This window comes from Trachemys scripta, chromosome 2, assembly GCF_013100865.1.
Source record: "Trachemys scripta elegans isolate TJP31775 chromosome 2, CAS_Tse_1.0, whole genome shotgun sequence".
In the NCBI taxonomy this organism is placed as follows: Eukaryota; Metazoa; Chordata; order Testudines; family Emydidae; genus Trachemys; species Trachemys scripta.
In genome coordinates, this window is record NC_048299.1 from 83913856 (window position 1) to 83927500 (window position 13645).

Genomic DNA, 13645 nt, shown 5'->3' on the forward strand with positions numbered 1-13645 from the left:
GGCCACGCTGCTCTCCCCCGAGCCTCCGAAGCAGCTGTAGCTCCGGGGCTGGCAGGCTGCAGCCGTGTCGCTCGGCCCCGCCCCCCAGAGCAGGCTCCAGTCGTGCCGCCTTGGCCCCCCGGAGCACGCTGCGGCCGTGCTGCCTGGTCTGGCCCGCCGGAGCAGGCTGCGGCTGCATTGCCCAGCCTGCCAGAGCAGCTCCAGCCAGGCCAGAGACATCCTCCCCTGGCCCTCCCCAGATAAGGTGGGAAGGGATGGGATGGGGAGAGTGTGGTGATCCTGGGCTAGGGGTGGGGTCATGTGGGGGGTGGTCACAGGGGTTACTCCCCTAACTCCCAGCTTCTCTCCCCCCCAAAAAAAGTTTCCCCACCAATTGCTGTCCCGGCTCGTCAAGGTAAGCAGCTGGCACATCAGGACACTTTGTTTACTTAGGTTTACCTCCGTGCCTGCCGGATGCTCGAGGTAATCAAATCATCTTGGCCCACCAGCGGCTTATCCTGATGGCCTGGGAGCCAAAATTTGCTGACCCCTGAATTATAGGGTCAGCTTATGAACGGGTTATACATTTTTTTTTCCATTTTTACTTATCCATCTTGGGGGGGGGGCGCGAGGGGATCGGCTTATAAATGAACTGGCTTATGATCAAGTATATACAGTATAATGGTAGCAGAAAACTGTTTTCTTACATACAAATTCAGCCATGTCTAACTGGTGGCATGACTGTTAGTGCAATAGTGTGCTATCACTCGGGCAAATACACTTAACTCATGCTTTTTCAAATGTATATTCCCTTGTCTTGTGCATTGTAAAAGCAATGTTTCCAGTCTTGGAGCTGGGTGCAAAGCAAGAACAAGAAGAGTGGAGGAGGAAGAACAAACACACCAAGGAATGTTATTTCCAACCTGAACCAAGGTTTCCTTTTAACACATCCCTCTTTTGACTGTTTCAGGTACTTCTATTCCCTCAGAATCAGAAGAATGGCTGCCTTCTATGATCTAGTGTTACGACATTTCTAGATATATAGTGACTGGAAAATATAACATTTTCAAGGGGCTCTGGTTTCCCCATTCTTCAGTATTTACACTTGGCATCCACTGAAATGGCTGCTTTTTGTTCCCCATATAGAGGGGAAAAGAAATATGAGAAGTCACAGAAAGTGTTAGGGGTGAATAAAGTATAGGAAAAGAATTGGGATGTGACCTGCAGCCATTCCACTTCGTGCTTTTGATCCTATCTTGCAAGTTAAGCAGGACTGGACTGGAGGTGGTCCTTGGAAGCTTCACAGATATTTGAGTTCTATGTTGATTTAGTATGTGGAGTAGTTCCCTCAGTGTTAGTACTAAATTAGTCCTTTACTATGGTGCTAAGAGGACAGTGAGATGCTGGAGTGGTGCCCTGTTTCTGCTGAGATATAAACCAGAGATGCTAACCAACTGACATTAGAGATCCCATGGAACTTGATCAGTACCTCACTCTCCTGGCCATGTTCAACTCTGGGCCATGTTCCAGTTTAGATACTTTCTGCGTATCTAAACTCTCCCTGCAGTTATAATTAAATTCTGTATTCATTTGTGCTTCCAGCGATAGACTGTTGTGCACTGAAAAACAGCACACTATGTAGTATCCTAGATGGGCTTAATTTTGGAGCATATATTTCTGTGTATGCTGAAGTGATGGCTGTACATGCCCTCCCTGGGACCCCTAGCTGCACAAATACTCCCCTCTCCCCCTCAAAAAAAGATCATGTGAGGTTTAGCAGTAATGGGTCTTGCCAGTGTTTTTAATAATGCTTCATCTGTGGCTCTGCCACTTTTTACTTAATCCTTTTCTAAAAATAATACAGTGTGCCCGTGGGGGGCAAGAATGAGAGGGAGAAGAGGTGATCATGAGAACAGTTTTTCTTGACTCCCTTTGATATAGGGAATGGTAGGGACAAAATTAACAGTTTAAATAAGAAATACTTATTTAAATGAGTTCAGGACACTGGAAACTAAATGTTAAATTAGAGCTCAACTTCCTAGGTTAAATTAAAAATGAAAGGAGAGTGTTTGGATTTTTTAAGGCTATTTAAAGGGTGCATCTGATATAGAAAACTGGAGTATAGTGAGGAAGCTGTGAAAGTCTGGTAGCTCTGAATTAGAGAGAATTCTTTTATTCCTTGTGTTCTATTGATTCTGAGAAGGCTGTTCAAGGTGAAATATTATTCTCAGGTGAAATTCTTGTGTGTATGAGAAGTCAGATTGTGGGGGGGAAATGTACACTAACCGCTTCCTACCCTACTCCCTCAATTTCAAAATTTACACACAATCCCCAAATAGCTGGATTTTTCTGAAAAATGACTGGTAATAAGATAGTTAACAATTTAGACACTTAATGCAGGGGTAAATCTGAAAGTTTAGGTAGTTTGAGGTATATGGATCAGTTCACACCTCTCAGAGCTATATTTTCAGGCTGTCTGTGCACTCAGGCATGCTGCGGTGCATCAGATCACACTCGGGACATTATCTTTGTAAACATAAAGAAACTTAGAGAGAAACCGAGAATTTATTTTTTCTGTGTGCATGGAGGGAAACCTGATTGGGTTGGGGGCACCAGAGAAGTTCCATTAGGATATATCCGATCAATGTGACCCCCTTATTTATATACAGTGGAACCTGACTAATCTGCACTAATAAAGATGACCTCATTTGTGGGTTAATGAGGTCTGCACACAGAGTTTGGTTTGGTGATGTCATGCTTGCTATGGATCAGTGGGAGAGAGCCCTGGCATATTAAGTGCTGAGACAGGCTATTTGCATTATTACTGCTGCTTATAGGTTCCTTGTATTCTGCTGGTGTTACTTACCTGAAGATGCATGGGTCAGAGTTTCTTTGCTCCTGCCTGATTGTGTTTGAGTCACCATAGGAGTAAATAATGTGAGGGGAGCTGGGGTTATTTGCTATCAGAGCTTGAAGCAGCAGTAGCGGTAATCAAAGTAATCTTGATTCAGAGCTTCAGTCAGTGCTAGAAGTCCAGGGAGTGGTGTGGTGCTTCTCCAGTGGCCTGCAGGAAGCCTCACCTCACCTGCACTAAGTTCAAGCCTATAGAAACGTCAGCAGAGCCTCCTTGGTTCTAGTTTTAATAAACCTAAAGTGTTGAAATCCACTAGCATTAAAGAATGTTAAGCTTGTGACTTACCAAAGAGCAAAGTTTTGACATAGCACCTTCCATCCAAGGATTGCAATGCACTTTACAGATATTAAGATATGACCCTCAAAACATAATGTATTTAAATTACTGTAACATTAGGGTTACCATCTGTCCGGGTTTCCAGGACAAGTCCGGCTTTTTTTTAGCTTTAAATGGCCGTCCGGGGGGGGATTTCTAATAAGGTAGAAATGTCCAGGATTTCCCCCTTCCCCTCATGCAGAATGCGGCACGGCTGATTGGGCGGCTGTGCCTGACTGAAAGCCGCTCGCAGCCACTGGGGCCTCTAGCAGCCAGAGTCCCTCCCCCTCCCCCGCTCCCTTCTCCCCCACAGAGCAGCGCCTTATTTGTTTGGCTGCACGTGGAGCCCGCAGCTCTCCCTCGGCCTGGTGGGGGGGGGGCCCAGGCAAGGGACAGGAACGGGGGGTTAGATTGGTCGGGGGTTCTGGGGGGGGACTGTCAGGAGAAGGGGGTGTAGAGAGCGGTTGGGGCAGGCAGGGGACAGGGAGCAGGGAGACTTAGATAGGGGTGGGGTCTTGGGGGCAGTTATGGTGGGGGGGGGACAGGTAGGGGGATTCTGAGGGGGCTGGGGCGGGGCTAGGGCGGCACCCCGTGTCCTCTTTTTTGATTGTTGAAATATGGTAACCCTATGTAACATGGCACTGTGTGTAGTGGTCCATTTTTTGTCCTTAGGTGGTATATAAAATTAAACCGCTATTTCCATTCACTACTACAAAACAATAATTTGGTGTATATTCTTTGAGGGCTGTGTGTGTACATTAGAACAACCTACAAAAAGATTAACAGAATTAAGATTAAATTGTTAATTGTTTACTGTGATGGGGGATAGCCGGTTGTGATGCTTCTGGGGTTCACCTAACACCGGGGGTGTTTCTATGCTCAACAGCTTTGGCTCAGCCCTGGCACCAGCAGCCTCCTTACAGTACACCTTGGCTTCTGCCAGCCTGGTTTCTCCTTGCAGGGTGATACCAATAGCCCTTGCAGTCCCAAGTCTTCCCAAAACTATATCCTTTGCAGTGCTCCACCCCTCCCACTGTAGCACTCACAAAGCCATATGAAGTTCACTGCTTCTTTAAAAAGACAGTACACAGCACCAGCCTGTTGGTTTGGCCGAGATTTTATTCTTCAGTTTGAAACGCTGCAGTGAGATGGTTTTGTAATAAAACATGATTAAGTTTATTAACAAAGAACAGATAATTGTGATACCAAATAGAAGAAATTGGGATAGACATGGGGTTATAAATAAAAATATGCATCTAAGACTAAAACCTAATTTAACAAACTAGAGTCTTTTGTTTTCTCACCACAGTCATTCTTCCAGCATGGCTGGCCAGTCCTTAGTCAGGCTCCACCACAGAGCCCAAAGCACATGGTTTCTTTGGCTATCTTTCACCTGAGGAGACAAATAGATTTCTCTGTTTCTATTTTTAAAATTTCTTTAGTTTCAAAGTCAGAAAGACCTCCTGGGATCTCAGCTTGCTGCCCACCAAAGAGCTGATGCCATGTTAAATTTTATAGTCTTCCTGTTGTGATAGTTAAGTGGTTGTCTCCTCCACTTGCTAGTTTGATGGCTTTGTTTACGTAGTATGTACTTTCATTGTCTCTCTTTGCCCAATTTACATTGGAGACACATTCAAGTGGGCAGAACCACATTCCTTTGTTTATTGAGAGGTGATTTAAGCCCCACCTGCCAAATACGTTTTAAGAACGTATTTTCAGTATATAGTTATAATCTTTCATATCACATGTAAATACACCACTCATAATATTAATGACTGGTGTGTTACAAGTTCGCATGTGATACCTTACGTGACATCTTTTAGATACAGATTATAACAGCAGTGAGTTAGGGTATGCTGAGTTAATCAGGCCAGCTGAGCCTCTGTGCCAGATAACAGTGAGCCCTTTCCCCTCTGGCATTGGGGTGCTCTAAGGGTCACAGTGGTGGTGTATTTTGGTTTCAACTTTGAAACTACATTGCACAATAATCTTTATAGCTGCCGTTCTCGTGTCAGTTCATATGTTTTTAATAAATATAAATACCTGATTGAAACTAGTAAATACTGTTGCTTCAGTCTAAAAAATGTTAACATACTTGTTTATGAAACAGACATAAAACCTTCACAACTCTGCTAAATCCATGATATGACCACCAGGTGCATCTTGTATCTGATGTGTGTTGCTTACTTAGGCCAGGTCTACACTCAAACTTAAGTTGACCCAGCTATGTTGATCATGGGTGTGAAAAGTCCACACCCCGAAGTGATATAGTTAAGATGACCTAACCCCCAGCATAGATAATGCTAAGTTGACACAAGAATTCTTCCATCAACCTAGCTATTGCTTCTCGGGGAGGTGGATTAACTACCCATCTCTGTAGTGTCTACACTGAAGCAATACAGCAGCATGGCTGCAGCTGTGCCATTTTAATGTGTCAAATGCAGACAAGCCCTAAGCCTGTAAACTCATTGTGGCAGGGACTGTCTGAGCATAGTATTGGTACTGCACAAATGATGAATCAGAAGTTTATATTTTTATTTAGGTCTCCCTAATTACTAGCTTTCTAAGCTAGAAAGTGAAAACTGAGAGCCAGGGAGGCAATTGTGAGTAAAACCTATTGAAAGCTATGACAGCCCCATAAGTGGAATACATAGGGACTGTAGGGAAGCAATAGTTGTCCCAAGAAACTTGATATTTCCTTTAGCAGTGCAGTCCTCTTAAGGAGTGCACAGATTTTGTGCTCAGTGTAGACAGAATACAACTTTCAAAACTAAACAGACTTTCTATGTGGCTTCTTTTATTGCTCATTTCACTCAGTGTCAGTTTGGATGTGCAGTGTGTATTGCTCTCAGGCTTTCTTGTCTGTTCTGGATTCCCTTCTTCCTTGGCACCCTGAGTCCATCCATCCCTTCTGAATCCACCAGAAGCCCTTTTTAGCTTATAGGAGTACACTTCCTCTTTCCCGTGCTCCTCCTTTTAGTTTTTACAGTAAATATATACAATATATACAATATAATTTCATTGTAGACATATTGTGTTAAACCCAACACATTTGCAATTATAGTAATATCTGAATACCTTAACTGCCCATGTCTTGCATGTGATGGCTTACGTACAAATGTTTGTGTTAAATTAATCTGCCATACCTTGATTTGAAAATCCCTTTTATATAATTTTAATGTTTCCATTATAATGTAATTCTTATTTTTTGGCTCAGTTTAGATACATTGCAGTTCTTAGCCTGAAAGATCCTCACTTCCAGGTTTTAGCATGTTTATCACTTCAACCTGCATTGGGTTGAATACCAAAGAAGTATTTGAGTTTATTCAGGTCAAGAAGCTGCTGAACTCATGTAAACAGAGGGGGAAGGAAAGGAAATCATCTCTCAATAAAAAATAAAAAAAAATTGCTTTCTGTTGACTTTTCATTTCGTAGTGGAGGAGGAATGTTTATTTTAAAAAGTTTTGCATACCATAACTTTTCTTTCTCTGTACTTAGTCATAAACTTCTGAGTGTATTGATATGAGGGATGGTAATATGGGTATTTGCTTACAATCCATGTGGTAATAGTGTAATACTTGTTACCAGTCAATCACACTTTTCCTGCTATCATTTCCATTTGTTTTTGGTACTTTTGTTAATGAATAAATATTACAAATGTAATCCCTCTGAGTAATTTAAGAAGAGATGTTGGCATTTGAAGTTCTCAGTGTATTAATCAATGCACCCACAGCAACTTTGTAGTTCTATATATTGCAACAATTTGTTTTTTCAAAACTTAACATACTAGTTGCAGTTTGCATGAAAGCATTTAAAAAAAAGTACTAATTATATTTACTAAAAACATTTACAAAGCCACAGAACAGGGATGCTGTTTGTAAACAAGTGGGTTTCTTTGTGCTTTATAATGTGTTCCTTTTCTTGTAATATTTTTATTTTCTTCCACCACAGAATGTATCTAAACAAACAACCCCCAAATCCACAGACAAAAATGGAAGTGAACCACCTTCCCCTCAGGTACTTTTTTCTGTAGCATTTTAATTTCATTAAAAATCTGTTGACTAATTTAGCCTATATTGATACATTCACGTGACTCAATATTAGAGTAGAGGTGGCCAAATATTTTGATGTGTAAGTTGCACAGTTCAGTGATTGCCCGTTAAGTCTGGGCAGCTTAATCCGTTGGATTGCTATTAATAAATGGTAATTTTGTGGGAAATGGAGATTTAGATGTGTGAAGCTGCATAAACCTTTCTTTCTTTTCCAATGGGCCATTTTAATAAAATGTGGTGACATGTAGGTAGGCCCCCAGTCTTACCCCAAATAGCATGGCTAGTTCAGTGTAGATGGGTATTACTTTCAGGCTTTTGTAAAACAGATTGTGTTGCATGGATGCAAAGTGAGTTTCTACTGGAAGAAAAAGTTTTGGTAGGGTTAAAAAGAATTGTGGTAGAGTACTGACTGAGTGTGCAGGATATGTTTAGTAGCATTATAGAACTTCATTTGTATAATTCAGTAACTATACTCTTTTGCGGTGGAAAGTTCTATATTAGAACTAAGTATTTGAAGTGAGTATAAAGAACTAAGACCATCAGAGAGTTAACCAGTGGTTCTCAAACTTTTTTACTGGTGACTTCTTTCACGTAGCAAGCCTCTGAGTGCAACCCCCCCCCCCATATAAATTGAAAACGTTTTTAAATATATTTAACACCATTAAAAATGCTGGAGGCAAAGCGGGGTTGGGATGGAGGTTGGCAGCTCATGACCCCTCCCCCCCATGTAAAAACCTCGTGACCCCCGAGGGGTCCCGACCCCCAGTTTGAGAATCCCTGTAGTAAACACTACGCTTATTTATTGTAGAAGTACTTGTATAATAAACTTACTATGTAGGTCGTAGGAAACATACTTCAATATCTTTGAGATGTTTAATGACTTATAAATCTGTTGAAAAATATTGGCTTCTGTTTAACAATATCTGTTTGACTTCTTTTGTAACTTAAGAGCAAATATGATATTTATGCAACTATTAGATTTTTGTTATCTGCTTTTTAAAAAAACAAAGTAACAATCATTTAAAAATCTGTTTAAATGATTGCTAGGATGCTATTAATTTAAATTCTTTACCATAGAGTTCAGTACAGAGGCTTATTTCAAACTGTTTCACTAGATATGTAGTTTTGTTTCAAAGAAAAAGAAAAATCACTATGAAGATAATATTTTAGTGTGTATATGTACCTGTATTTTTAATTGATCTTATTTATTGAAGTGCCAAAGTAATCAATTCCCTTATATTTTTGCAGTTAAGTGACACTCAGACTTTTGCACAGAAACTCCAACTCCGGGTTCCTTCAATGGAATCTTTGTTTCGAAGTCCAGTAAAAGAATCCCTGTTCCGCTCTTCTTCTAAAGAGTCCCTGGTACGAACTTCTTCAAGGGAGTCATTAAATCGACTGGACTTTGACACACCAGGTCCCACATTTGATCCACCATCTGATGTTGAAAGTGAGGCAGAAGAGTCACTGGGAAACATGGACAGCCTCAGCAAAGAACAGCTTTTACAACGATTGCGTAGAATGGAACGTAGTTTAGGCAACTACAGAGGAAAATATTCTGAGGTAAGTAAATGTTTATTGACTTTCCTAAAAGTGGGAGGGAAGAAAAGAGGCTGAGAAGGAGGCAGGAGTGACAGACAGAAAAAGTGGAAGAAATTTATCAGTTCGCTATTCAATAGCTGTGTATTTGGGACCAGGGTATTAATTAGTGGCTAGTAACTTGAAACTTAGTTTTTTTTATTTCTAGATGAATTTGTATTTCTAGATGAATTTTTTTTGATTTTGGTAATCTGTAGAACATTGAAATATTTAACTTCTCTTGTTTATAAACAAAACCATATTACCACCAACTGAGTTGGATTAGTTGGGGTCTCTTGAGTTATATGAAAAACATACTTGTGAAAGGTTTCCTGAGCTAAAGATCATGTTGAATATAATTGAAATATTGCTCAAATCTGCAATTTTAATAGTGTTTCACAGTGAGTTTAGCATGGGATTGCGGTTGCATGGCAGTAGATTGTACTTCTCAAGGAGAGCATTCAGAGGCAAAGTACAAAAATGTATGTTTACATGTTCTGATTGATGTATTCCGTGTACAACATACAAATGTTTGTTTCTATTTTGCCTCCATTGGTCTTTCATTTTAAATCACCACCCACAAATTGCTACTTAAAAGCAAACAAAATTTTCCTTGTTTATATTCAAGGACCATAGATTTCACAGTTTTCAATGAAAATTGATCACCTTCATTTTCTAATGTTGATCTGAAAAGCCATCCCTCCCCATTTTTTCTTTAAATACATTTTTTTTACTCAGAATTGAACATTGCAAAAGTCTTTATGGTTCTCTGAATATACTCTGCCTGTGAATATAGAAATTCCTATGCAAATCTGGTTCCTGATGTGACAATGAAGGGAGTAAAAATAGGCACATATCTTTATTTTTATTGTTTTGTGTGTGTGTGCAGGGAGACATCTTAGTCTCTCAACCTTATTGACCAAATAGATTACAATTAGAATGAACAAAACAAGTCTGACAAATTCATTTTCTCTCCTTTCACTAAGAATCTGAAGGCACAATTATATACTTTTCAGTGTTTTCTAGCTGGTCACTGCAGTATCAACTGTGTTAATATACAATAAACTAAATTGTACCTATGTAAACCCAGTGATCTTTGTATAACTCTGAAGAAAGTGCTACTAAAGAGGTGGTTTTCTTCAGTGTCCTGATTTTGAGTATGGTCTATTAATTAGTTCCTAATTCTCTCTAAAAATCTGTTAGTTTATTCTATGGAACAGATTTCCTTTTCTTCCTGGAACTGTTTTGTTGTTCAGGCATGTACATTGGGATTTCCATACAGCTACAATCATTATTTTTGTGCTTCTAATAATAAATAATTTAAAAGGGGAGTTGGCTTCGTGGGCTACCTATTCCCACAAAATCCTTGAATGGCTGTTGTCATAACTAAATGTGCTTTTAAAATATTATCGATTGTTTTCTTCTGTCCCAAGAGTTTTTTTTTTTTTCTCCTAGACAGGACTATCACGTGTGCTTAAAATTGCTAATTGCCGCACATTTTCTCCAGCATCTTATATTAGGGTTTCATGTGGCATCTCAGATCTCTGGATGCACACAAAGTTTTGGCTAAACAGAGTACTGTTTAACCAGTTTCAAAAGTTTATGCTCTGGCACCCGAGTGCCATTATGATATTGTAGGCCTGCCAGCTTTGCAAATGGTAGGGGAACATCCCCAAAGTTTAATTAAACTGAGTTGTGCTATTATTCATTAAGTCTTTGTCAATTTACAATGAGAAACTTTGTCCATTTACAATCTTTTTGTCCACCAATTCTGCTGGGTGTATGTGAGGCGAATGGGAAAAAGTTCAGTGCTTCAAGAGCCTCTCTTTATAAGGGTTATATACATTCTGTCTTGTACATCCTCATATTATAAAATGAAGTTTAGTCTATCTGCGGTTTAGAGGCGTACATAGAAGCACAGGGTCGTTTTTCAGGTGTGTAGCTTTTCAGCCATACTCCTTATTCTCTTGTCTGCCAGCATGAAACTTATTTTATCACCTGTGCTTAAAGGCTTTTCTCAGAGGGGACAAATGGTACATGGCATGCTGAGTAACCTTCCTGTTTTGTTTTTGCCATTCAGACTTTGAAACCTAAACACATTTGGTATTGGGAAAATATTTTATTAGAAAACATTCCCCTGCTGAGCTTTGGTATGTATTACCCAAAGGAGGAATGTTCATGAAAGAGGTATCTGTAGGGGCCTGCCTGGTGAAGTGAGGAGTTTGAGAATTTAGTTAACTTGCTTAAACGATAAAGTTTTAACTTCAAATTAGATAATTCTGGATAGAGCTGGACTTAATTAACCAATATGTTTGCTTTGTATATTTTTAGCTGGTCACTGCCTATCAGACTGTCCAGAGAGAGAAGAAAAAGCTACAGGTAAGAAGAGGTACAATTTTTCCTGTATTGCCCAAGCATATTTCTGAATTTTAAAATGTTCTTCTCTTGCACAGTAAAATATGTAAGTGATGTACTAGTAATTAAAGAAAAAGAAGCCAAGCAGCTGAATCTCTTTATTTTAAAGGTAACGTTCCTTTTTCTTTTGGCATCTTAAAAATAAGTCATACTAGCACTAAAATATTTTTAATACTAAAATTTCAGATTAGGGATTTTTTTGTGGTTCAATCTTTTCTTCTGTAATAGTTTGAAATGTATTCTCTTCTTTATTTTAAAAAAGGCAAAAAAAAGCTCATGCTAAATAAATTGAATAGTCTGTAATACATTTTCTAAATAAAGTGGTACTTGTGTGTATCTTATATGCAGTATGGATTCCAGAATCACTTAATTTTGTAGTTTTCCTTTCACTATCACATATACCACCACCACCTTTTCTTTAAAGTGTGGTAGGCAGAGTGCTTGTATATTATATGCTATATTGGATCTAAAGTCTCTCTTACCCCCCTGATTTCTGCAATGTCCCGTTGCTAAATTCTGTGCTAGTGTTAACACATTGCAAAATCTTTCCAGAATGATTTCAATGAAATCCAAACATTTACTATCCATTTCATTACTCTAATTTAGTATTGCCATAATTTTCTGTGTGAAGGGACACAGTAATCATTTCACACACTTATATTTGATATAGCAAAGGAATACCAGGTATATGGTCTCTGTAAGCCCCTTTGTTGCTTGCATATGAAGTAGCATTCACAGCTTTTTGAAACCCATATAGCAGGTACAAGAAAAGCAGGGGGGGAATGAAAAGCCATTGTGTCCTATGGATGAAAAATATTCTTATGAAGGTGTAGGGGTGGCTAAACACATGGAACAGTAATTTGAAAAAAACAAAAAAACAACTTAGACAAACAGTAAACTTAAAGAAATCCTTTGGAGAAAGACTCAGAGGATGTAAAAATGGGTAAGAAAACATACAGAAAGTGGAAAAATGAGAGGCCAGTGTTCCTTAGGGGACATAAAGTAAGTGAGCATTCTGAAATGCTAGGGAATCAAATGAGAAAATATCATATTGCAAGGTTAAAAGTTAAATTCAAGTAATCATAAAAAAAAAATAGAAACCACAGGTTATAGGGGAATAAAAAGAGGCTGTGTATTTTCAATTGTGACTCTTCAGTTGGGGATGCTTGCTACACTTCTGTGTGGTTTGTTTGTTTTGTTTTTTTAGCAGCCGCAGCCAGGATCAGGGCATAGGGATTTTAATGCTCTGTTTTATAATTTGCTTGTAATCCCTTTTGTACTAATACTTTGACAAGGCAAGGTAATCAGGCAGATTGATTTGGAAGAGAGATGCAGAACATAAGTACCCTCTTCTAAAGTTAAGTATCTGTAGCTTCAGTGTGAATACTTTAAGTAAAAATTTTAATTTACTTAAACATATTCTGCTTTTTCTTTTTTATTAAGGGCATATTGAGCCAGAGCCAGGATAAAGCACTTCGTAGAATTGGAGAACTACGAGAGGTAACTTCAATTGATGGTTGAATATTTTTAAATTCATACAAAATACACTGATGATTTATCCTTTGATGTGCAGTTTTTTTAGTTTGTAGTAATTAACAAATTCCATAATACCACTGCCATAAACCTGGAATTCCCTTCACCATTTCTGTCCACCTTTTTTTGCATTATGTTCTTTCCTATCTTGCTTATTTCCAGCCACTGCTGTCTTGATCTAGGATAAAGCACAGTGAGGTTTTTACTCACGAAAGCTTATGCCCAAATAAATCTGTTAGTCTTTAAGGTGCCACCAGACTCCTTGTTGTTTTTGTAGATACAGACTAACACGGCTACCCCCTGATACTTGAGTTCCATAACATTGTGATAGAACTGTGTTTGCCTGTTGACACTATTCCTCTTGTCCCTGACCCCAAATGAGTTATAACATGAATACCCCCAACTGTGACAGAAAACTGAGGCTAGCATGTGGTTCTTCTTGCAGCTTAGATGAGGCCTAACAGTGGATGAGGATATGAAATTTGTGACTGCTTCAGTGGCTGGAAATGGGATTGCACATCATTTTAGTATACATTTTCCAAAGATGATCTGCAAATAATTGCAAGAGAATTTTGTGACAAGATTTGCAGATTTCTATCTGTTTTAGATTCACTGTGCTTAGTTACTACAGGCATAAGCACTATAGAAATACCTAAAATCACCTTTAAGCAGACAATAGAAAAATACTAAGTTATTGTAAAAAACTGAGTTGAATTTCATAACTTTCTCATACAGTGTCTTTCCCACCTTGATGATTTTTGAAAAGTCATTTACTTTAATTTGTACTCGTTTATTATCCTGCCTTTGGTATTGAGCAAAACCAAACAATGAGCAGAACCCAGTTGATGAAGAGGCATTA

General features: G+C 39.0%; 1 protein-coding gene across 3 annotated transcripts in view; it reads left to right on the plus strand.

Moving 5' to 3' along the window:
- GOLGA4 (golgin A4) overlaps positions 1–13645 on the plus strand; it is a 116669-nt gene that overhangs the window by 26095 nt on the left and 76929 nt on the right. For all 3 annotated transcript variants that reach the window (XM_034761124.1, XM_034761125.1, XM_034761126.1), the window contains 4 exons: positions 7160–7225; positions 8509–8823; positions 11170–11217; positions 12697–12753. In XM_034761124.1, coding sequence (XP_034617015.1) covers positions 7160–7225; positions 8509–8823; positions 11170–11217; positions 12697–12753 — 486 coding nt within the window. The remainder of the gene's footprint in view (positions 1–7159; positions 7226–8508; positions 8824–11169; positions 11218–12696; positions 12754–13645) is intronic.